The sequence below is a fragment of the Phoenix dactylifera genome, chromosome 3 (assembly GCF_051530095.1).
Source record: "Phoenix dactylifera cultivar Ajwa chromosome 3, Ajwa_hap1_PhDact_Kaust_v1.1, whole genome shotgun sequence".
Taxonomy (NCBI): Eukaryota; Viridiplantae; Streptophyta; class Magnoliopsida; order Arecales; family Arecaceae; genus Phoenix; species Phoenix dactylifera.
Genome location: NC_143192.1, coordinates 54,779,354 through 54,802,196, shown reverse-complemented (window position 1 = coordinate 54,802,196; position 22,843 = coordinate 54,779,354). Strand labels below are relative to the sequence as shown.

General features: G+C 39.6%; 3 protein-coding genes and 1 non-coding gene across 6 annotated transcripts in view; 1 reads left to right on the top strand and 3 right to left on the bottom strand.

Annotated features, from left to right (window-relative positions):
- Window positions 1-22,843, top strand: part of LOC103698924 (UDP-glucose:glycoprotein glucosyltransferase-like) — a 92,314-nt gene that overhangs the window by 44,021 nt on the left and 25,450 nt on the right. The window lies entirely within an intron of this gene.
- LOC103699429 (MDIS1-interacting receptor like kinase 2-like) lies at window positions 2,084-5,777 on the bottom strand. Its single transcript, XM_089929848.1, has 2 exons — window positions 3,018-5,777; window positions 2,084-2,630 (listed from the first exon to the last, which is right to left on the bottom strand). The coding sequence occupies exons 1-2, from the start codon at window positions 4,468-4,470 to the stop codon at window positions 2,272-2,274; spliced, it is 1,812 nt and encodes a 603-aa protein (XP_089785974.1). The 5' UTR covers window positions 4,471-5,777; the 3' UTR covers window positions 2,084-2,271.
- LOC113461659 (small nucleolar RNA Z247) lies at window positions 11,975-12,113 on the bottom strand. Its single transcript, XR_003383954.4, has one exon. It is a non-coding gene; the product is annotated as a small nucleolar RNA Z247 (small nucleolar RNA).
- On the bottom strand, window positions 14,449-22,759 carry LOC149768155 (uncharacterized). Its single transcript, XM_089929353.1, has 4 exons — window positions 20,749-22,759; window positions 20,126-20,465; window positions 15,437-18,785; window positions 14,449-14,934 (listed from the first exon to the last, which is right to left on the bottom strand). Exons 1-4 carry the CDS (start codon window positions 22,497-22,499, stop codon window positions 14,576-14,578), a joined length of 5,799 nt encoding a protein of 1,932 aa, XP_089785479.1. The 5' UTR covers window positions 22,500-22,759; the 3' UTR covers window positions 14,449-14,575.

The following is a 22,843-nucleotide window of genomic DNA, read 5'->3' as shown; positions in this document are numbered from 1 at the left end:
ATTGTGGTCTGCTACCCTTACATTGCCATGTCTTTTGCTGTGAAATGGCTATCACATTTTATCAGTTGCTTTCTCTAAAGCTGTGCTTTCTGTCACCAAGGGCCTAATCTTACTTTCAAATGGTCAGGTCATTAGAGAAAACATTACAGTGCATGAGGAATCTTGAATGAGAACATGGGCATATCAATATTGACTGGCCGAAATGATGAGATGGTCACAGATCCGATATATAACAATTGGGGCTTAATAGGCTTTCTTAGACTCACATTATCATGTATTTTGGATGGCTTCCAAATTTGCAGAAGGATATGGTAGGCATCTACTTGCTCCTAAGTAACATCTTTAGAAAATCTTTATGGACTTAGATACAGTTGTTGAGCTGCCTGTCTCATTTACTGGCTACTCTATTGGCATTACAGTCTCTTAGTCGTAGCAAGATCCATAGCTGCTGGTGCAAAGTCTTTTGTTTGTGATCATAACCTGACAAATTCCAGCATTTGTGTTCAATTAATTCGCTCTGGAAGGGGAGCTTAAAAAATCACTTTTGATGGCTTCATCTTCATGAAGCATTTCAATAAAATATTAGCAAGTAAAAGTAATTACGAACTTTTTTATATTTAAATCCATTTCTGCCAAGATGCAAAGGTAATGTATCAGTTGGTCAATCTCATGGATTGTAAAGTGCTGGGACAGCTCGGAGAATATGCTTTTACTTTGTTTTGCTACTAGTAAATTCCTTTAGTTTCTCCACAAACCATGCCAAATTTTAATGCACAACCGATTCACTTATAATCGTTCCTCCTGTTCCTGCACTTCCACAATTTTTATGGTGCTACAGATTCTCTCCCTCCCTCTCTCTCTCTTTCTCTCTTCTAAAAAAATATCAAGTCAAAGAGGCAGATCCCAATCAGCTCGTCTCCAACCAAGTAAAGGCCAGAGCTGATGTTACCTTAACTTTCAAGATTCTCCTCTGCCTCAAAAGTCAACGTTTACTGGATTTACCAAGGTCTTGAAAGGAAACAAGCTATGAAGTGGCTGAGGTTTTCCTGCACTCATCTTTGGTTTCTTTTTCCCCCTTCTCCCAGTTGTATTGGACCTGCTACAAGAGCTCGCAGGCTTCCTACGCAAATAATACATACCAACCTGTTCTCCCCGAACTATTTGACTGCGACCCAAAATCTTCACAGAGTGAACTTGAACCAACTAGAAAAAGTTCTCTCAGATTTTGATTAACTAGCATTGGAACAATGAAATGGGCATTAAAAGGGATCACTGCTGGCAACTGACATCTTAATCTTAGTAGTAAGTCTTTGTCCCGCCGAATCCAAGTAAAGAAACCTTGAAATAGTGAAGTGAAAAATGTCTAGCAGCAGTAATGAGACGAATAGACTCTCTGGCCTTAACCAACCTTTACCTTGGACCTAAGAGAGTTAAGAGCAAGCCTGCAAAACTATTATTTTCTATGTAGAGCTTGAATAGATTAAAATTCATACTTAAATTAGGAATATTTTTAGTTTGGCGTATTTATCAGAGAAATTACTTTGGGCGGCTTTTATCTGGAAGACTTTGATTCCATGGGGAAGTTTTGGCATCATTGATGCTATTTTCTAAGTTTTTTACATGTCTGTTGACATGTCTTCCATGTCGTGTCCTAATGATTTAGTTACATCTATTATTGGCCAAGGATTGTTTTGTCTTCTTTATAGATTCCTCAAATCTTTCTGTTTCCTTTTTCTTTCTTATTTTCTTTTTTAATATTTATCCAACCTTTAAGTAATATTCAGAAATTTATTTTTTTAAAAATCACTTAAAATACATTAATTGCTAATTCTTCTTCCTAGAGTCAATTTGACAACTGGCTGTGGCTATGCATACAATTCTAAAAAGATGTCTCCCTTCTATTTATAATTTTCTGAATGCTGCCATGGTTATATCACAATGATCCATCATGGTCTTTTGTTTTTCCCCCCTCATTTTAATACTCATAGATCCATCAAAAAAATCACTCCACTTGAAAATATCACAAGGATCACGGCATCATAGACACTACATATAAAAATCTTCACTATTTTTTAGCAATCTATTTTGGGAAAATGGAAGAAGTGAGACACTTCTCTTAAATTTGTTGAAAAGCGTAGTGAATGGGAACAATAGAGTGGAGGTTCATATAATGGTGTTTCTAGAAGGCAACAATAGAGAAGAGTTACAATAACTTGTTCCATGCAATAGGAAAGAACTACATAAGATTTTTGTAGCTATTAAGCACTGCATCTATGTTAAGAACTCCAGTAATTGACATAATTTAATTGAGTTGAATGGCTCGTGAATATTTGGAATGTTGCCACTTATGAATAAGTGAGATATCCTTTGCATGGTTGGTCGTGCTTGTGGTATAATACGGATGCATGAAAATGCTATAATAGCCAGCAACAACACTTCTTTTACCATATAAGCTGTAGGAGGTGGGATACGTTGATCTAACACATCACTAAATAACATTTGCTGGACATCTGATGAAGATAGGGAGGAGACAAGATCACCTGGATGCCTTCCCATTATTACTTCTAAAATTACTATGCCAAAGCTGTATACATCGCATTTCTCATTCACCCTTGTCATGTACGAAAGCTCTGCAAAAAATAGAGAAATGAATAATCTTCTTGTTTCCAATTTAAGTAATTCTTCTCAAACTTAACAAAAATGCCAAAATCTTGTGTCCAAACTTAGTTTATGTATTAATATTTTACATTAGAAAATATAATTATCTATATGCACTAGTTTGCTTTTATTTAAATATCTAAGCTCTCGTATGGATAGATTCACAAATGAAAGATATAATCATTATCATAGGTTTACTGAAAAATCTCTATTTGTCAAATATATACTACTCGTGTTTGTCAAATGCATGGTAAGCCACATAAGACATCGAAATAGAACAATAAATCAAAGTATAAGAATATATATAACAAATAGAATTACTATGATAATAAGAAAGACAAATTGGAAGAATGACTTACCTGGGGCAGTATATCCTAATGTGCCTGCTACTGTGCTCCAATTTGATAAATCAGAATTTAGAATTCTTGCAGTGCCAAAATCTGAAAGATAAGCTTTAAAATCATAGTCTAATAATATATTATTATTGGAGATGTCTCGATGCACTATGGATGGATTGCAATCATGGTGCATGTATGATAAAGCATGGGTCACATCTTTGATAATATGAGCTCTTCTCTCCCAATTCAATTCCTCTGCTGTTTCTTGATTGCGAAGGATGCTAGCTAAACTTTCCTTCTCAATATACTCATTTATAAGAAATCTACAACCTGAACTGGAACAAAACCCATGCAGTTTGACAATGTTACGATGTCGAATTCTGGTTAATGCTTGAATCTCGTTCTGGAAACTTTTCTCATCAAATACTCCTTCCATTGCATGAAGTTTTTTAACAGCCACCACTTGTTTCATTGGAAGTTCTACTTTGTAAACTTTGCCATATGCTCCACTCCCGATGCAATATTTCTCATCAAAATTTTCGGAGGCATTAATGATGTAGTCATAAGCAACTCTTCCATCAAAATTCAATATCGAAAACAATTTACCAATAATGACATCAATATTCTTTTTCTCTGTAGGTTTTCCTCTCCTACGAAGAACGGCAATGATGATAGTAGACAAACCTAAAAGAACCAAGCTGCCCAATATTGGAGTGATAACAAAGAGTATAATGTGGTTTTTAGTTGAATGATGAGTGCTTACAGTAGTTGGTCCACAAGAAGACAAATTTGACACCTCACCACATAAACCCTTGTTATGGATAAACCACTCTGCTGGAGCATTTTGAAACAATTTGCTTCTCGGAATTGGGCCCTCCAAATTGTTGTACGATACATCTATTGATGACAAACTCAACATGCTTCCAAAAGATGAAGGAATGGCACCCGACAAATTATTGTGGGACAAGTTCAAAGATATTAAATATGTCAAACTTGCCAGTTGTGATGGTATCTCTCCTCCAAAAAAATTATGGCTCAGATCAAGTAAATCTTGCAATTCTTTTAATTCTCCAAGTTGAGATGGAATGATCCCATCAAATTTATTTTTGCTCAAATTCATGAAGCGAAGTTTAATACAACCCTCTAATTGTGGTGGTATTGGGCTATTGATGTTGTTGTTAGATAAATCCAAAATTTCTAGATTGGATAATTTTCCAAACTCTGAAGGAATTATTCCAGATATTTTGTTATCACTCAAAGTCAGGTTAAACAATAAGCTCATGGTACCCAACTCTCTTGGTATTTCTCCTGCAAGTTGATTTGAAGAAAGGTCCAGGACTTCTAACTGAAGTAACTTTTCGAATTCAGGGGGTATGTTACCAGTAAGTAGGTTTCCTGAAATACTGAAGCGTGTCAAATTTTGACAATGTGCCCAACTTGGTGAGATCTCGCCATATAATTGGTTGTAGCTCATGTCAATGTAGTGTAGATTCGGGTATATCCCAAAGTCTTCGGAGATATTTTCTTTAAGCTTGTTTCCTTCAAGGCGAACTCTGAATAAGCTAGAGCAATTTTTTAAACTTCTTGGAATAGGGCCCTCAAAGTAGTTGTTTTGCACAATAAGATATTGAAGCACACCTCCTTTACAGATCTTTGAAGGTAAGTAACCAGAGAAATTGTTATTATATACCTCTAAAGAGACGAGGCTGGTGTGATTACCCAGTTCTTAGGGCAAAGAGCCTGATAAATGATTGGTGTGGAGGTACAAGGTGTCAAGCATGGTGAGATTTCCTAAAGTGGAAGGGATGGAGCCCGATAGTTGATTTTCTATGATATCTAGATCACGTAAGTTCACTAGGTTTCCTAATTCATGAGGGATGGTGCTAGATAAATTATTTATGCCAAGGTATAAGGTCTTGAGTCTGATGAGATTGCCTAAACTAGAAGGGATGGAGCCTGTTAAATAATTGTATGAGATTGCTAGATCCAAGAGGTTAACTAGATTGCCTAGTTCACGGGGAATATCACCAGAGAACTGATTTCTGTGCAGTTCGAGGAATCTTAGGTTAGTCAAGTTACCAAAGGTCGAAGGGATCGGACCAGCGAGATTGTTTCTGTATAAATAAAGCACACGTAGACTCTTGAGTTGGCCAATCTCGGGAGGCATCTCACCAATGAATTTGTTTGAAGAAAGGTCGATCTCAGTCAAGTTAGAGAGGCTGGCGAGAGCGAGGGGCAGATTGCCGGAAAGGCGATTTTGCGAGAGGTCGAGGGAGGTGAGAGCGGGAAGCGTGCATATACTAGGCGAGATTGTTCCAAACAAGTAGTTGCGTCGGAGGTGGAGACGAGTAAGAGATGGGAGGGCGGAGAAGTTGAGGGCATCGAGCTTACCTACCAAGCCGGCACGAGGTAGGCTGATGCCCGTGATCACAGCTCGGCCTCCATTCTCCATGCAGGTGATGCCATGCCACATACACATGTTGTTGGAGAGAGACCAAGAACCGAGTTGTTGGGCGTGTGAATTTTGAAGGGTGGATTTCCAATGGAGTAGAACTCTTGCTTGGGATTCAACGATTGAAGAAGCAGGGGTTGCAGCAACTGTCGTTGCTGATGAGTGGTGAAGAAGGAAGAAGGATAGCAGGAGAAGGCTGATTGATAGATGATTAAGAGGGAGGGATTGGTATTGGATTTGCCTACGACTAGGATCCATAATTAATAAGGCTCTCTAGGTGTGCCGTATGTGGTTTCTAGTTCTGCTGGTTGGTACCGAAATGGGGATTCGAGAGCCCTATTTATCGACCCAAGGAAGTATTTCTTTATGCGCAAGTCGCCCATGATTGCGAAAGTCGCCCGTGATTGAGAGAGTTGCCCGGATGGGGAGGAGAGGGCGACGAGGTTACCCTCACCTCCAAGTTGATTGAGAGAGTCGCCTGGATGGGGAGGAGAGGGCGACGAGGTTACCCACACCGGTACCTAAGGTATTGCTGATTATAAGAGAACAAAAAGACGTAACCAGCAAATCTAAAAATATAATTAATAACAAATATATTTACATGCAACAAGGAGCCCAATGGAAGCGTCCGAAATATAGACCGTGATAGATGGACTCGTTCCATTATTCTACTAGAAACAAGGATCTGGAGAAATCTTGTATTTTGTCAGAATCTACTGTCAAAGAGCCCGATCAGCATTGGCTTACGGGTGCAAGGGCTTGGATTCCATAGAGCTCTAGGAAACTCCAAAAGTGCCGGGTGATTTTTTTTTTGGCTCGGTTGATTGGTGCCGAGGTGAGGATTGGGTGCCTTTTTACATGCAGGGTCATGGTGATGGAAAAGTCAAGCAGAAGAGCAATTAGCCTAATTTCATACACTCTATTAGATTAGAAAAAAGAAAAGTCAAGCAGGCCATCATCTATTAGATTAGAATTGATGACGCCCACGTCTTTTTCCTCTCCTTTTCTGTGATTAGTCATGTATGGTTTTGGGGCTTTGAAGATTTCTCCCTTATCATTAATGGTCAGATGGCTTCTTTTGCCTCCTTTATCATCACAAAAAAAAAACTCCCTAATTATCATGTGGTGATGGAAAAGACAAGCAAAAGAACAATTAGCCAAATTTCATATATTCTATTAGATTAGAAAAAAGAAAAAAATCAAGCAGGCCATCCTCTATTAGATTAGAATTTATGACACCCACGTCTTTTCCCTCTCCTTTTTTGTGATTATTCATCTTTGGTTTTGGGGTAAAGAACTTTGAAGATTCCTCCCTTATCATTAATGGTCAGATGGCTTCTTTTGCCTTCCTTACCATCATAGAAAAAAACCTCCTAATTATCATGTGGTGATGGAAAAGTCAAGCAGAAGAACAATTAGTCGTTTCACACACTCTATTAGATTAGAAAAAATGTCAAGCAAGGCCATCAACTATTAAATTAGAATTGATGACACCCACCTTTTTTTCCTCTCCTTTTTCTGTGATTACACATGTTCGGTTTTGGGGTAAAGAAGTTTGAAGATTTCTCCCTTGTCATTAATGGTCAGATGGCTTCTTTTGCCTCCCTTACCATCACAAAAAAAAAAGCCTCCTAATTATCATGTGGTGATGGAAAAGTCAAACAGAAGAACAATTAGTCATTTCATACACTCTATTAGATTAGAAAAAAAGTCAAGCAAGGCCATCAACTATTAAGTTAGAATTGATGGCACCCACCTTTTCTTCCTCTCCTTTTCTGTGATTACTCATGTTTGGCTTTGGGGTAAAAATTTTTGAAGATTCCTCCCTTATCATTATGGTCAGATGGCTTCTTTTGCCTTCCTTGCCATCACAAAAAAAAACTCCCAATCAAGAATATTTGGGCCGATTGCAGTCTGGGTTTTTCTTTAACCCAAGCTATTTTGAGCCCCACACCTTGGATTTTGTTTCACGCCATTGGGGTCTGGTATCTTAATTTACATGGCAGCGTCCTCTGCTACGAAATTGCTATCAAACTTTGCCCCTTGCTTTCCCTACAGCTGGGGCTCTTTGTCACCAAGTGGCTAATCTTAATTGCAAACGGCAAAGTTATTAGAGAATCGGTATAGGGCGCGAGGAATCTTGAATAAGAACAGAGGCCTATCAATATTGAATGGCCCCAATGGTGAAATGGCTGTAGGTACCGAGATATTGAAATTAGGACTTGCTTCTTCTTTTCCCGGTCTATCACGGTGGGGTGTGAGGCCTCATGAATTCCTCCGTGAGGTCTGACAGGGGCATATATCAGCCCTTGCAACACGGGTTCTTTGCTTGCCGCGTCTTTACGAAAAGCTTGCTACCTGCTCGCCATTTATTTCCAACTGATAGATAGAAATATTTCCTTCTAGAATTCTATCAAAATACAAGTCTTCCGTCTTGAGTTCAAATTTTCGCTTTTCCATTTTTTTAATTTAAAACTAATCTTCTCTAACTTAAGAATTTTATGGGTTATTCTTATTTTTACACTTTATTTTCCACTCAAAAAAAAAGGAGAAAATTTCATGGATTAAAAAATTCCAAATCGCAATCCTAAAAATTATATAAGTGATGAAATAACTTGGATGAAAACCTTCATCTTTCTCATGGTATCTCTATTTCCTATCCCAAAATATTTTTGTGATGTTTTTAGTTTTTTAGCTATTCTCATTAAAGAAAAGGGAGAGCACGTAATGTTTAATTGGTTTCAACCACACAACTCTTTATTGATTGAATGTATATATATAATATTGTTTACAAAAAAGTTTGTTATCTAAACAAACTCTACAACAAGTTTTGTTATGCTAACAATTATTTGTTAGCATTGCAATCAATTTCAATTCTTTCAGCTGTACTGATCTCCTTTGACTTGGTATTCTCGCCAGAACTTATCTTCTCGTCAATACGCCCCCGCAATCTGAACGAGAGCGAGCGATGTTAAGATTTGCGCACAACGTGAACTGAGTAATGGATAGGGGCTTTGTAAGAGCATTAGCTAATTGATCTTTGCTCAAGATAAAGTGAACATATAATTGATTTTTGGCAACTCTATCACGGACAAAATGAAAGTCAATCTCTATATGCTTTGTTCTAGCATGAAAAACTAGATTAGAGCAAAGATAAGTTGCTCCGATGTTATCACACCAAAGTGTGGGAGTTTTGGACCCCGAGAAACCAAGTTCATGAAGTAGAGATTTAATCCATTGCAGTTTGGCAGTGGCGTTTGCAACAGAACAATATTTAGCTTCTGTGCTGCTACGTGCAATTATTTCTTGGAACTCCAAAAGATTAAGTTCTTACCAAGAAAAATACAGTAGGCACTTGTGGAGCGTTTATCATCGGTGTCGCCGACCCAGTTCGCTTCAGACAAGGCATGTAAATTCAGTGACGAGTCTTTTGCAATGAGAAGGCCATGAGATATGGTGTGCTTCAAGTAACGCAAGATGCATTTCACAGCCTACCAACGAGGAAGTAGTGGGTTATGCATGAATTGACATACCCGATTAACTGAGAAGGCAATATCAGGACGAGTGAAGGATAAGTAGTGTAGTCCACCAACAATACTTCGATATAATGTTGGATTGTCAAATTGTACTCCACTATAAGCAGATAGAGAGCATGTAGTAGACCTTGGTGATGGAGATGGCTTAGCTTTGTCCATATGACTTCGACAAAGAAGATTGGCAATATACTTTCTTTGCATAAGGAACAATCCTTCAGGAACATGAAGTGCTTCAATGCCTAAGAAATAGTTTAGCTGTTCAAGATCCTTAACTTCAAAGTCAGCATTGAGAAGCCATATAATAGAATTAACACTGGTAGCATTTGAACCAGTGACTATGATATCATGCACATAAATTAGGAAGAATATTACTAGTGACTGCTGCCATAAGATAAATAGTGAAGAATCAGCTTTTGAAGCAATGAAGCCAAGTGCCAAGAGACAATTACTCAACTTGAAAAACCAAGCCCGAGGGGCTTGTTTAAGACCATATAATGCCTTGTGCAGTCGACACACATGATTGGGAAATTGTGGATGTCGATCACTAGATGGTTGATCAATATATACTTCCTCGTTGAGAAAATCATGGAGGAAAGCATTTTAAATGTCTATTTGACGGAGGCACCAGTTGTTAGAAATAGCAATTGAAAGTACGGTACGAATTGTCGTTGGCTTCACAACTGGACTGTAAGTCTTTGAGTAGTCGACATCGTGTTGCTGGTAATAACCTTTGGCCACAAGTCGAGCCTTATACCTATCAATAGATCCATCGGCACGACGCTTGACACGAAAAACCCAGCGGCAACCCACTATATTCATGTTAGATTTCGGAGGCACAAGAGATCATGTTCCATTTCGGAGCAAAGCATCAAATGAATTCATAGCTTCTCGCTATTTAATATTCTTGATAACATCAGTATAACATTTAGGCTCGACATCAGCATATTCAGCAATTAATGCTTTTGGTAGAGGATATTTAATGGTACCATCAATAGCAACTTTGGGCTTGAAAATTTGATTTTGAGATATGATGGTCATTGCATGAGTACAATTAGTAGGAACAAGAGCACTTGGAGAGGTATTAGATAGCATATTGGCACTGGACTCATTTGTTGGAGTAGTTGGAGAAGAGTCGGTCATAGGAGCAGCTATGGATTCACATGATCTTTCTAAAGAATCACACATCATGTTAGACTAGCGAGGAAGAGAATTACTAGGTACAGAACATTGAAGTGGCATGGATGAGTTTGACACACGCAAAGTGGATGAGTTTGACAGAGGAGAAATAGATGAGTGGGTGATAGGATAAATAATATGCCTATTTGGATTTGAGTGAGGTGACTGAGCAGGAGAGGAAGAGTACCACGTTGGTCGGAAGGGAAAATGATGCTCATCAAACACCACATTACGAGATATATAGATTCGACCATTAGAGGGATCGAGACATTTGTAACTATGGTGATCTAGACTATAACCTAGAAACACACAAGTCTTGGATCTATAATCAAGTTTATGATGATTATAAGGACAAAGACATGGCCAACATGCGCAACCAAATGCACGCAAGAATTTATATTTTGGTTGATGATGGAAAAGCAATTCATAAGGTTACTTATTTTGTAATATTGGAGTAGGGAGTCTATTAGTCAAATAAATTCAGGTTAAGAAAGCATCCTCCCAAAAGGTTTTTAGCATGAATGACTGAGAAAGAAGAGATAATCCCATTTCGACAATATGACGATGGTGTCGCTCAACTGACCCATTTTGTTGATGGGCGTGAGGACAAGCCAAGCAATGAACAATGCCAGTGTTTTTAAAAAAATTGATTACAACAACGATATTCACCACCCCAATCACTTTGTATGGCATGAATTTTATGATTAAATTGTCGTTCAACAAAGATTTGAAAATAGTGAAAAACGGACTCGACATCAGACTTTAATTTGTTAGGAAATAGCCAAATGAATTTAGTAAAATCATCCACAAAAGATACATAATAACGATTACCATTAGTTGAAAGTATAGATGAAGGGCCCCACACATTTGTAAAGATCAAATCTAAAGGTTGTCAAGACTTTGACTCAGATGATGGAAATGGTAGATTATGACTCTTAGCTAATTGACAGTCAGAACAAACACGTTGTCTTTTATTGGAAGAAACTAGAAGTTGGTGATGAGAAACAACTTTTGAGACTGTTTGAAAAGCAGGATGACCAAGCCTCCTATGCCAATCTTCAATGGATGCACGAACACCAATAAGAGCTAAAGGTGAAGATGGTTGAGATGAGGAAAGCATGGAATAGAGACCCTTGCGGAGCGGCCCGCGGTGAAACATTTTCCCAGAATTGCAATCCTTAATCAAGAAAAAGTTAGCATGAAACTCAAAATAGACATTGTTGTCTCTAGCAAATTGATGAACAGAAAGTAAGTTCATCTGAATCTGGGGAATAAGTAAGATGTTTTTAAGGAGATATGACCAATTAGAAGAAGAAATATGGGAGGAACCAATATGAGAAATGTGCAAACCTTCACCATTGCCAACTTGAATAGTGTCTGTACTAGTGTTTTCATCATCCATATGTTGAGATTGCTCATATCCGCATTGAGATGATGTGTTGCTCCTGTGTCAGGATGCCAATCATAGTCAGAGTGTTGCAGTGGTGCCGCAAGAAGAGTGTGAGACTTTTGTTGAGGTGGATCGCTTTGGTAGGATAAGGCAAAGCGATGAAAGCACTTAATAGCTGAATGTCTAAATTTTCTGCAAACTTGGCAAGTTGGGCGTGAAGAGCTGGTTGCACGAGAGGAACTAGTTTGACCACCATTTGGAAAAGCACCTCGTCCACACGTAGAATTATGCCCCCATGATCGATTGAAGTTGGGGGAGGAATTACCAGAGTGCTGCCCTCTCCCATGATTTGTCTGGTTATGAGAGGCAACATTGACTGAAGATGCAGATATATTAGCAACATTATTTTGTTGCTCAAGTCGTATTTCATGAGTGAGCATATGACTATAGAGTCCTTCAACGCTCATAGGGTCAATGCGAGTTGTCACAAATATGACTAATGGATCATAATCTGATCCTAAACTGGCGAGGAGAAAGGAGATAATTTCATCATCACCCAAAGGATGACCAGCAGCGGCAAGAGTATCACATTACCCAGTCACTCGCTGAAAATAATCAGAGACAGATAAATTACCCTTGCGAAAGTTCGCAAGTTGGGTGCGAATTTGGATAATTCGTGCCCTAGATTGAGATGCATACATATGTTCCAAGGCGAGCCAAACTTCGCAAGATATAGAATATCCAACTACTTGAGAGAGAACACCTTCCGTTAAAGAAGACATAATAGTACTAAGTAGAAGTTGATCTTGTTTAAACCAATGATGATAAGCTGGATTGGGAATAGAAGCAGCTTCACCAGTAGCTGAGTTGGAATCACTAGCATGCTTCAGTGGTGGTGTGATCAACCCATCAAGATAGCCAAAGTCATCTTGGCCACGCAAATACTGGGTCAGTTGAGCTTTCCAGAGAAGAAAATTCTCACGCCCAAGTTTAACTGTGGCAGGATGTGGCAAGGTGGTAAATGTGGGTGAGGTGATAGAAGATGAAGTATTATGAGGAGAGACTTGAGTAATGGACATGTTGACGTTGGTCGAGCAAGGCTCTGATACCATAAAGAAAAGGGAAAGCACGTAATGCTTAATTGGTTTCAACCACATAGCTCTTCATTGATTGAATGCACATATATATAATATTGTTTACAACAAAGTTTGTTATCCAAACAAACTCTACAGCAAATTTTGTTATGCTAACACTTCTTTGTTAGAATTGCAATCAATTTTCCAGCTGTACTGATATCCTTTGACTTGGTATTCTCACCAGAACTTATCTTCTCGTCAATACTCATAATATCCCTAATTCTCTCGCTTCTCGCATCCCAATAATTCGTGTCATCACTCGCTCAAATTTCTTCCACCTTCTGAACTTATAGACTCAAAGCTTCCGAATTAATTCAATGAGACGTAAAGGACTGCCAACCCACGGGGTCGCTCTCAAATCCATGGCATCTCGTGAATAAATCAAAATCTGAGTCATGACTGCGATCACAGGCGCGTTTGAGATAGAAGAATCGCAGCATTGACCAGATTAACATTAACTGGGAGTAGGAAACTCAGTACGCATGTATGCGCACAAAAATACAATGCATAAACGCAAGAGTTGATGACAACTCTGTCTGGCTTGGGTGAGCTCTGGGTTTGAAAATATAAGCAGGCAACTATGGGCCTGACGACTTGGTGCTGGTCATGTGAAGAAACTGGGCCGTGTGACAACTCAACCTTTAACTAGGATTTAGAAATTTATTTTTTTTTGAAAAAATCTCACTTACAATGCATTGATTGCTAATTCTTCTTCCCAGAGTCATACTAGAAATTTAACCAGTTGGTCTTGCTCAAACATACTTTTGGTCAATTAGAATATTAGCAAGTAAAAGTAATTACGAACTTTTTTATATTTAAATGCATTGCTGCCAAGGTGCAAATATAATGCATCAGTTGGTGAATCTCATGGATTGTGAAGTGCTGGGTCAGCTTGAAATAGTGAAGTGAAAAATGACTAGCAGCAGTAATGCGACGAGTAGACTCGTTGGCCTTAACCAACCTTTACGTTGGACCAAAGAGAGTTAAGAATGAGCCTGCAAAACTATTATTTTCTATGTAGGGTTTGAATAGATTAAAATTCATACTTAAATTAGGAATATTTCTAGTTCAGAGTATGTATCAGAGAAATTACTTTGGGTGGCTTTGATCTGGAAGACTTTGATTCCATGAGGAAGTTTTGGCAGCATGACGCTATTTTCTAGGATTTTTACATGTCTGTTGACATGTCTTCCGTGTCGTGTCCTAATAATTTAGTTATATCTATTATTGGCGAAGGATTGTTTTGTCTTCTTTATAGATTCCTCAAATCTTTCTCTTTTCTTTTTCTTTCTTTTTTTTTTCTCAATATTTATCCAACCTTTAAGATTCAGAATTTTTTTAAAAAAAAATCAATTAAAATACACAAATTGCTTATTCTTCTCTCGAGAGTCATACTAGAAGTCTATCTCGCTAGTCCTGCTCGACCATACTTCTGTCAATTTGACAATTGGCTGTGACTATGCATACAATTCTAAAAAGAAGTCTCCTTTGTATTTATAATTTTCTGAATGCTGCCATGGTTATATCACAATGATCCATCACAGTCTTTTGCCTCCCCCCTCTCCCTCCCCCTCCCCCTCCCCCTCTTTTGATACTCATGGATCCATAAAAAAAATCATTCTACTTGAAACTACCACATGGATCATGGCATCATAGGCCATCATGACACTACATATAAAAAGAAAGGTGAAGAAAACAATCTATTTTGGAAAAATGGAGGAAGTGAGACGCTTCCCTTAAATTTGTTGAAAATAATAGTGAATGGGAACAATAGAGTGGAGGTTCATATAATGGTGTTTCTAGAAGGTAAAAATAGAAAAGAGTTACAATAACTTATTACATTCAACATGAAAGAACTACATAAGATTTGTATATTTTAAGCACGACATCTATGTTAAAAACTCTACTAATTGACATAATTTAATTGAGTTGAACGGCTCGTGAATAGTTGGAATGTTGCCACTTATGAATAAGTGAGATATCCTTTGCATGGTTGGTCGTGCTTGTGGTAAAACGCGGATGCATGAAAATGCTATAATAGCCAGCAACAACACTTCTTTGACCATATAAGCTGCAGGAGGTGAGATGCGTTGATCTAGCACATCACTGAATAGCATCTGCTGGACGTCTGATGAAGATAGGGAGGAGACAAGATCACCTGGATGCCTTCCCATTATTACTTCTAATATTACTATACCAAAGCTGTATACATCACATTTCTCATTCGCCCTTGTCATGTACGAAAGCTCTACAAAAAAATAGAGAAAGGAATAACGTTATTCCAATTTAAGTAAATTTTTTTCAAACTTAACAAAAATGCTAATATATTGTCTTCAAATTTAATTTATATATTAACTTTTGGAAATACTTTGATATTTGTAAAATAAATGTTATTATCGATTAATTAAAGTTTATGCTTAGTAATAGTTTTTATTTTTTATTTTCTTTAAATGATTACCAGTTAAATAATATAATCATCATAAGAAAATATTAATTATCTATAGGCACTAGTTTGCTTTTATTTAAATGTCTAAGCTCTCATATGGATAGATTCACAAATGAAATATCTAACCATTACCATAGGTTTATCGAAAAATCTCTATTTAGCAAATATGTACTAATCCTATTTTTCAAATGCATGGTAAGCCACATAAGACATCGAAATAGAAAGATAAAGCAAAGTATATATATATATATCACAAATAGAATAGCTACAATAATAAGAAGAACAAATTGGAAGAATGACTTACCTGGGGCAGTATATCCAAATGTGCCTGCTACTGTGCTCCAATTTGATAAATCAGATTTCAGAATTCTTGCAGTACCAAAGTCTGAAAGATAAGCCTTGAAATCAGAGTCTAATAATATATTATTACTGGAGATGTCTCGATGCACTATGGATGGATTGCAGTCATGGTGTATATATGATAAAGCATGGGTAATATCTTTGATGATATGAGCTCTTCTCTCCCAATTCAATTCCTGTGCTGTTTCTTGATTACGAAGGATGCTAGCTAAACTTCCCTTCTCAATGTACTCATATATAAGAAATTTACAACCTGAACTTGAGCAAAATCCATGAAGTTTTACAATGTTACGATGTCGAATTCTGGTTAATGCTTGAATCTCGTTCTGGAAGCTTTTCTCATCAAATACTCCTTCCTCCAGCGGATGAATTTTTTTAACAGCCACCACTTGTTCCATTGGAAGTTCTACTTTGTATACTTTGCCATATGTTCCACTCCCGATGCAATATTTCTCATCAAAATTTTCGGAGGCATTGATGATATAGTCATAAGCAACTCTTCCATCAAAATTCAATATAGAAAACAGATCGCCAATAACAACATCAATATCTTTTTTCTCTGTAGTGTTTCCTCTCCTACGAAGAGCAGCAATAATGATAGTAGACAAACCTAAAAGAGCCAAGCTGCCCAATATAGGAGTGATAATAAAGAGTATAATGTGGTTTTTAGTTGAATGATGAGTGCTTACAGTGGTTGATCCACAAGAAGGCAAACTCGGCACCTCACCACATAATCCCTTGTTATGGTTTAACCACAATGCTGGAGCATTTTGAAACAATTTGCTTCTCGGAACTGGGCCCTCCAAATTGTTGTACGATACATCTATTGATGACAAACTCAACATGCTTCCAAAAGATGAAGGAATGGCACCTGACAAATTATTGTGGGACAAGTTCAAAGATATTAAATTTGTCAAACTTGCCAATTGTGATGGTATCTCTCCTCCAAAAAGATTATGGCTCAGATCAAGTAAATCTTGCAATCCTTTTAACTCTCCAAGTTGAGACAGAATGATCCCATCAAATTTATTTTTGCTCAAATTCAAGATGCGCAGTTTAATACAACCCTTTAATTGTGGTGGTATTGGGCTGTTGATGTCGTTGTTAGATAAATCAAGAATTTCCAGATTGGATAATTTTCCAAACTCCGAGGGAATTATTCCAGATATTTTGTTATTGCTCAAATTCAAGTTGAATAATAAGCTCATGGTATCTAACTCTCTTGGTATTTCTCCTGCAAGTTGATTTGAAGAAAGATCCAGTAATCCTAATTGAAGCAACTTTCCGAATTCAGGGGGTACATTCCCAGTAAGTAGGTTTCCTGAAATCCTGAAGCTTTTCAAATTTTGACAATGTGCCCAACTTGGTGAGATCTGGCCATATAATTGGTTGTAGCTCATGTCAATGTAGTCTAGATTCGTGTATGTCCCAAAGTCTTCAGAGATGTTTCCTTTAAGCTTGTTTCCTTCAAGGCGGACTCTCAATAAGCTAGAGCAGTTTTTTAAACTTCTTGGAATAGGGCCCTCAAAGTAGTTGTTTTGCACAGTAAGATATTGAAGCGCACCTCCTTTACAGATCTCTGAAGGTAAGTAACCTGAGAAATTGTTGTCAAATAGCTCTAGGTAGATGAGGTTGGTGTGATTACCTAGTTCTTGGGGCAAAGAGCCAGATAAATGATTGGTGTAGAGGTACAAGGTGTCAAGCATGGTGAGATTTGCTAAAGTGGAAGGGATGGAGCCTGATAGTTGATTTTCATAAATAACTAGAGAATGTAAGTTCACTAGGTTGCCTAATTCATGAGGGATGGTGCCAGATAAATTATTGGTGAAGAGGTCTAAGGTGTCCAGCATGGTGAGGTTTCCTAAAGTGGAAGGGATGGAGCCTGATAGTTTATTTTTTGAGATTTTTAGATCACGTAAGTTCACTAGGTTGCCTAATTCACGAGGGATGGTGCCAGATAAATTATTGGTGTAGAGATGCAAGGTGTCAAGCATGGTGAGGTTTCCTAAAGTGGAAGGGATGGAGCCTGATAGTTGATTTTTATTGATATCTAGAAAATGTAAGTTCACTAGTTTGCCTAATTCACGAGGAATTGTGCCAGATAATTTATTGATGTAGAGGTACAAGGCGTCAAGCATGGTGAGGTTTCCTAAAGTGGAAGGGATGGAGCCTGATAGTTGATTTTCATAGATTGTTAGAGAATGTAAGTTCACTAGTTTGCCTAATTCGTGAGGGATTGTGCCAGAGAAATTATTGGTGTCGAGGAACAAGGTGTCGAGCATGGTGAGGTTTCCTAAAGTGAAAGGGATGGATCCCGATAGTTGAGTTTCCCAAATTTCTAGATCACGTAAGTTCACTAAATTGCCTAATTCATGAGGAATGGTGCCCAATATATTATTTGAGCCAAGGAACAAGTTCTTGAGTTTGATGAGATTGCCTAAACTGGAAGGGATGGAACCTGTTAAATAATTGTATGAGATTTCTAGATCCAAGAGGTTAACTAAATTGCCTAGTTCATGGGGAATATTACCAGAGAACTGATTTCTGTAAACTTTGAGGAATCTTAGGTTGGTCAAGTTACCAAGGGTCGAAGGGATGGGACCGCCGAGATTGTTTTCGTATAAATTAAGCAAACGTAGACTTTTGAGCTGGCCAATCTCTGGAGGCAGTGTGCCGCCAAGTAAATTTTGCTGGAATTTGAGGGAGGTTAGCTCGGTCCAGTTGGCGAAGAAACAAGGAGGAATCTCACCAGTGAATTTGTTCGAAGAAAGGTCGATCTCAGTTAGGTTAGAGAGGCTGGCGAGAGCGAGGGGCAGATTGCCGGAAAGACGATTTAGCGAGAGATCGAGGGAGGTGAGAGCGGGAAGCGTACGTATGCTAGGCGGGATTGTTCCAAATAAGTAGTTGCGTCGGAGGTAGAGGCGAGTGAGAGATGGGAGGGCGGAGAAGTTGAGGCCCTTGAGCTTACCTACCAAGCCCGCATGAGGTAGGCTGATAGCCGTGATCACAGCTCGGCCTTCATTCTCCATGCAGGTGATGCCATGCCACATGCACGCGTTGTTGGAGAGAGACCAAGAACCGAGTTGCTGGGCGTGTGAATTTTGTAGGGTGGATTTCCAATGGAGCAGAACTCTCGCTTGGGATTCAACGATTGAAGAAGCAGCAGTTGCAGCAACTGCCGTTGCTGATGAGTAGGGAAGAAGGAAGAAGGATAGTAGGAGAAGGCTGATTGACAGATGATTCAGAGGAAGAAGGATTTCTCTACGACTAAGATCCATAATTAATATGGCTCTCTAGGTGTTCCGTACGTGGTTATTTAGTTCTGCTGGTTGGTACCCAAATGGGGATTCGAGAGCCCTATTTATAGATCCGGAGAGCGTGTGTTAATTAATTTGGATTGGAAGAAGGGCAATTAGTTATTGTTTAATTTTTCAAATCTGTGTCACGACGACTTCGACTCTTGATTACGGAACACTAGTGCCGTGTGAACCAAGAAGGGCAATCGGTTCCCCACCGACCAAGAAAAGGCCAGGGATCGTGACTTCAGCTTTCAAGATTCTCCTCTGCCTCAAAAGTGAATGTTTACTAGACCAACCCAGGCCTTGCAAGGAAACAACCTATGAAGTGTATGAGGTTTTTCTACCCTCATCTTTTTCCCCTTCTCCTCCTGGGTGCAGTGAACCGACGCCACGTGCACCAAATGACGGTGCATGATGCCATTCAGAGCCCGCTCCTATCTAACGGCTTGATTTTCTTTAGGTTGTCCGGAGTGCATGAAGATTATAAGGCCAGCCATTGAGATTTAGACCGGTGGTTAAAGAAGACCATATGCCTCTAGTAAATGGGATCTTCTAGAAAAGATGAGATGGTTGGCTTCGCTCTTGTGCCAGATGAGGCCATCTGGCAGATAAAGACAGATCAACATGTCCTTGCTTCGAATATCAGATAAGAAGAGATTTTGACGTCTGAGATTGCGCTCTTTTTAGAGAGACACTTGCCGGTGTGTAACGTCGACACTTTAACTTTCTCCGATATAGCTACCTGCTCCATTCAATCCTAGGAAATAATGGAATTCATTTGGACTACAATCTACCTACTCCATTCAGTTCTAGGAAGTAATGGAATTGAATATGGGCCTAAACTCAGTTGGAATTTACACCCTCCAAGAGCATGCCCTCCTCTTTTTTTTTTCTTTTTACTTTTTTTTTTGTGTGCTGAAAACGGGAGTATTATACATAACGTATACGGATACAGCCAAGAAAGTTAAAAAACAGTACATCACGGAGTGCATGGGGCAACTTCGTCTCTCCCACCCAAAGGTGGTCTTCCGAATGGTTGGCAACAAAAGAGGCCACCCAATCTGCGGCCTCGTTGGCCTCTCTAAACACGTGCTTCGCCTGAAGCACCAACCCATCAGAAACCATGATCCGAATATCTCTCAGTAGCGGGTGGTAATCTCCGACCTCCCGAATACTTACTGGATCCAACCAATGATCGTCACAGAGACGCCCTCTAGTAAGACCTCTCCCCCACGCTAGGCACGCCTAACGTAGCACCAACCCTCCCAGGCCACTCACAGCTCCGCCCCAGGTACCGAGGTATCAAACAAGTGGCAGCCCCCGATAGCAATCACCCTGGAGTCTGGGCTCCTAATGATAAAGCCCGCGTCACCCCTCCTACTTCCCTTCAGGACGCATTCATCAACCTTGAGGAAACTCGGGGATGGGAGCTTCCAGGTGAAAAACACCAAATGAGACGCTCCACGAGCAGATGAGCCCCAGATATCCCGAGTTGTCAAAGGTCTATCTGACCGAATCGCCTGTAGGGCCTCCACCGACAGCAGTCGTGCCCTCTCCCCACCACCCTTGGAGAGGGGCAGCCCTCCTTTAGAGTCAGTAATGTTATTGGAGGTTGATATCGATGACTTGGGTTCATGTCCCATCCTCACCCAAACATTAATTTGGTTTCCTATCCTAATTTTCAAAAAAAAAAAGCGAAAGGAGAAAAAGTGCATATAAACTCTTTAAGTGCACCATCTGCTTCCACTTCTCGCTTGCATGTCATGACTTGCTTATTCTTTTTTTTTTTTGCTCGAAAAAAGAGGAGGAAGGGACAAACCCACCCCCGCATAGCAGCCCCCACTGGGCCCCCATCTCGCTAGGAGAATGTTCGATGCGGGCAGAAATGACCGTGTGTTGGGCACCCCGGCCGGTTTTACTCATACCCTCCCCACCCATGGGCCTGGCTCGGTTACACCTGTAGGCTTCGGCACGAATACCACCTTGAAGCGCACCTCCTTTACAGATCTCTGAAGGTAAGTAACCTGAGAAATTGTTGTCAAATAGCTCTAGGTAGATGAGGTTGGTGTGATTACCCAGTTCTTGGGGCAAAGAGCCAGATAAATGATTGGTGTAGAGGTACAAGGTGTCAAGCATGGTGAGATTTTCTAAAGTGGAAGGGATGGAGCCTGATAGTTGATTTTCATAAATAACTAGAGAATGTAAGTTCACTAGGTTGCCTAATTCATGAGGGATGGTGCCAGATAAATTATTGGTGAAGAGGCCTAAGGTGTCAAGCATGGTGAGGTTTCCTAAAGTGGAAGGGATGGAGCCTGATAGTTTATTTTTTGAGATTTTTAGATCACGTAAATTCACTAGGTTGCCTAATTCACGAGGGATGGTGCCAGATAAATTATTGGTGTAGAGATGCATGGTGTCAAGCATGGTGAGATTTCCTAAAGTGGAAGGGATGGAGCCTGATAGTTGATTTTTATTGATATCTAGAAAATGTAAGTTCACTAGTTTGCCTAATTCACGGGGGATTGTGCCAGATAATTTATTGATGTAGAGGTACAAGGCGTCAAGCATGGTGAGGTTTCCTAAAGTGGAAGGGATGGAGCCTGATAGTTGATTTTCATAGATTGTTAGAGAATGTAAGTTCACTAGTTTGCCTAATTCGTGAGGGATTGTGCCAGAAAAATTATTGGTGTCGAGGAACAAAATGTCGAGCATGGTGAGGTTTCCTAAAGTGGAAGGGATGGATTCCGATAGTTGAGTTTCCCAGATTTCTAGATCACGTAAGTTCACTAAATTGCCTAATTCATGAGGAATGGTGCCCAATATATTATTTGAGCCAAGGTACAAGGTTTTGAGTTTGATGAGATTGCCTAAACTGGAAGGGATGGAACCTGTTAAATAATTGTATGAGATTTCTAGATCCAAGAGGTTAACTAAATTGCCTAGTTCATGGGGAATATTGCCAGAGAACTGATTTTTGCTAAGGGAGAGGAATTTTAGGTTGGTCAAGTTATCAAGGGTCGAAGGGATGGGACCAGCGAGATTGTTTTCGTATAAATTAAGCACATGTAGACTTTTGAGCTGGCCAATCTCTGGAGGCAGTGCGCCACCAAGTAAATTTTGCTGGAATTTGAGGGAGGTTAGCTCAGTCCAGTTGGCGAAGAAACAAGGAGGAATCTCACCAATGAAATTGTTTGAAGAAAGGTCGATCTCAGTCAGGCTAGAGAGGCTAGCGAGAGCGAGGGGCAGATTGCCGGAAAGGCGATTTAGCGAGAGATCGAGGGAGGTGAGAGAGTGAAGCGTGCGTATGCTAGGCGGAATTGTTCCAAACAAGTAGTTGCATCGGAGGTGGAGGCGAGTGAGAGATGGGAGGGCGGAGAAGTTGAGGCTGTTGAGCTTACCTACTAAGCTCGCACGAGGTAGGCTGATGCCCGTGATCACAACTTGGCCTCCATTCTCCATGCAGGTGATGCCATACCACATGCACGTGTTGCTGGGGAGAGACCAAGAACGGAGTTGTTGGGCATGTGAATTTTGAAGGGTGGATTTCCAATGGAGCAGAACTCTCGCTTGGGATTCAATGATTGAAGAAGCAACGGTCGCAGCAACTGCCGTTTCTGATGAGTAGGGAAGAAGGAAGAAGGATAGCAGGAGAAGGCTGATTGATAGATGATTCAGAGGAAGAAGGATTTGCCTACGACTAGCATCCATAATCAATATGGCTCTCTTGGTGCTTGGTGTTCCGTACGTGGTTTTTTAGTTCTGCTGGTTGGTACCCAAGTGGGGATTCGAGAACCCTATTTATAGATCCGGAAAGCGTTCATTATTTAATTTGGATTGGAAGAAGGCCAATTAGTTATTGTTTAATTTTTCAAATCTGCGTCGCGAGTGCGGTGTGAACAAAGAAAAAGGGTTTACCCAACAACCAAGAAAAGTCTAGGGCATCATGACTTTCTAACTTTCAAGATTCTCCTCTGCATCATGACAAGCCAATAGAGTTTGCCCAAGTCAATGCCTGCACAACCCAATCGGTTTCCACCCCACCAACCAAGAAA

What these genes read in the sequence shown, in the direction of transcription:
- LOC149768155 (XM_089929353.1), bottom strand. Translation starts at nt 22,499, where the DNA reads ATGGATGCTAGTCGTAGGCAAATCCTTCTTCCTCTGAATCATCTATCA. An exon ending in ATTCGTGCCGAAGCCTACAG is followed by an intron (nt 20,466 to 20,748) that starts GTGTAACCGAGC and finishes TTTGAAAATTAG; the next exon opens with GATAGGAAACCAAATTAATG. An exon ending in ATTTGGATATACTGCCCCAG is followed by an intron (nt 14,935 to 15,436) that starts GTAAGTCATTCT and finishes ATTTTTTTGTAG; the next exon opens with AGCTTTCGTACATGACAAGG.
- LOC103699429 (XM_089929848.1), bottom strand. Translation starts at nt 4,470, where the DNA reads ATGAGCTACAACCAATTATATGGCGAGATCTCACCAAGTTGGGCACAT. An exon ending in ATTAGGATATACTGCCCCAG is followed by an intron (nt 2,631 to 3,017) that starts GTAAGTCATTCT and finishes TATTTTTTGCAG; the next exon opens with AGCTTTCGTACATGACAAGG.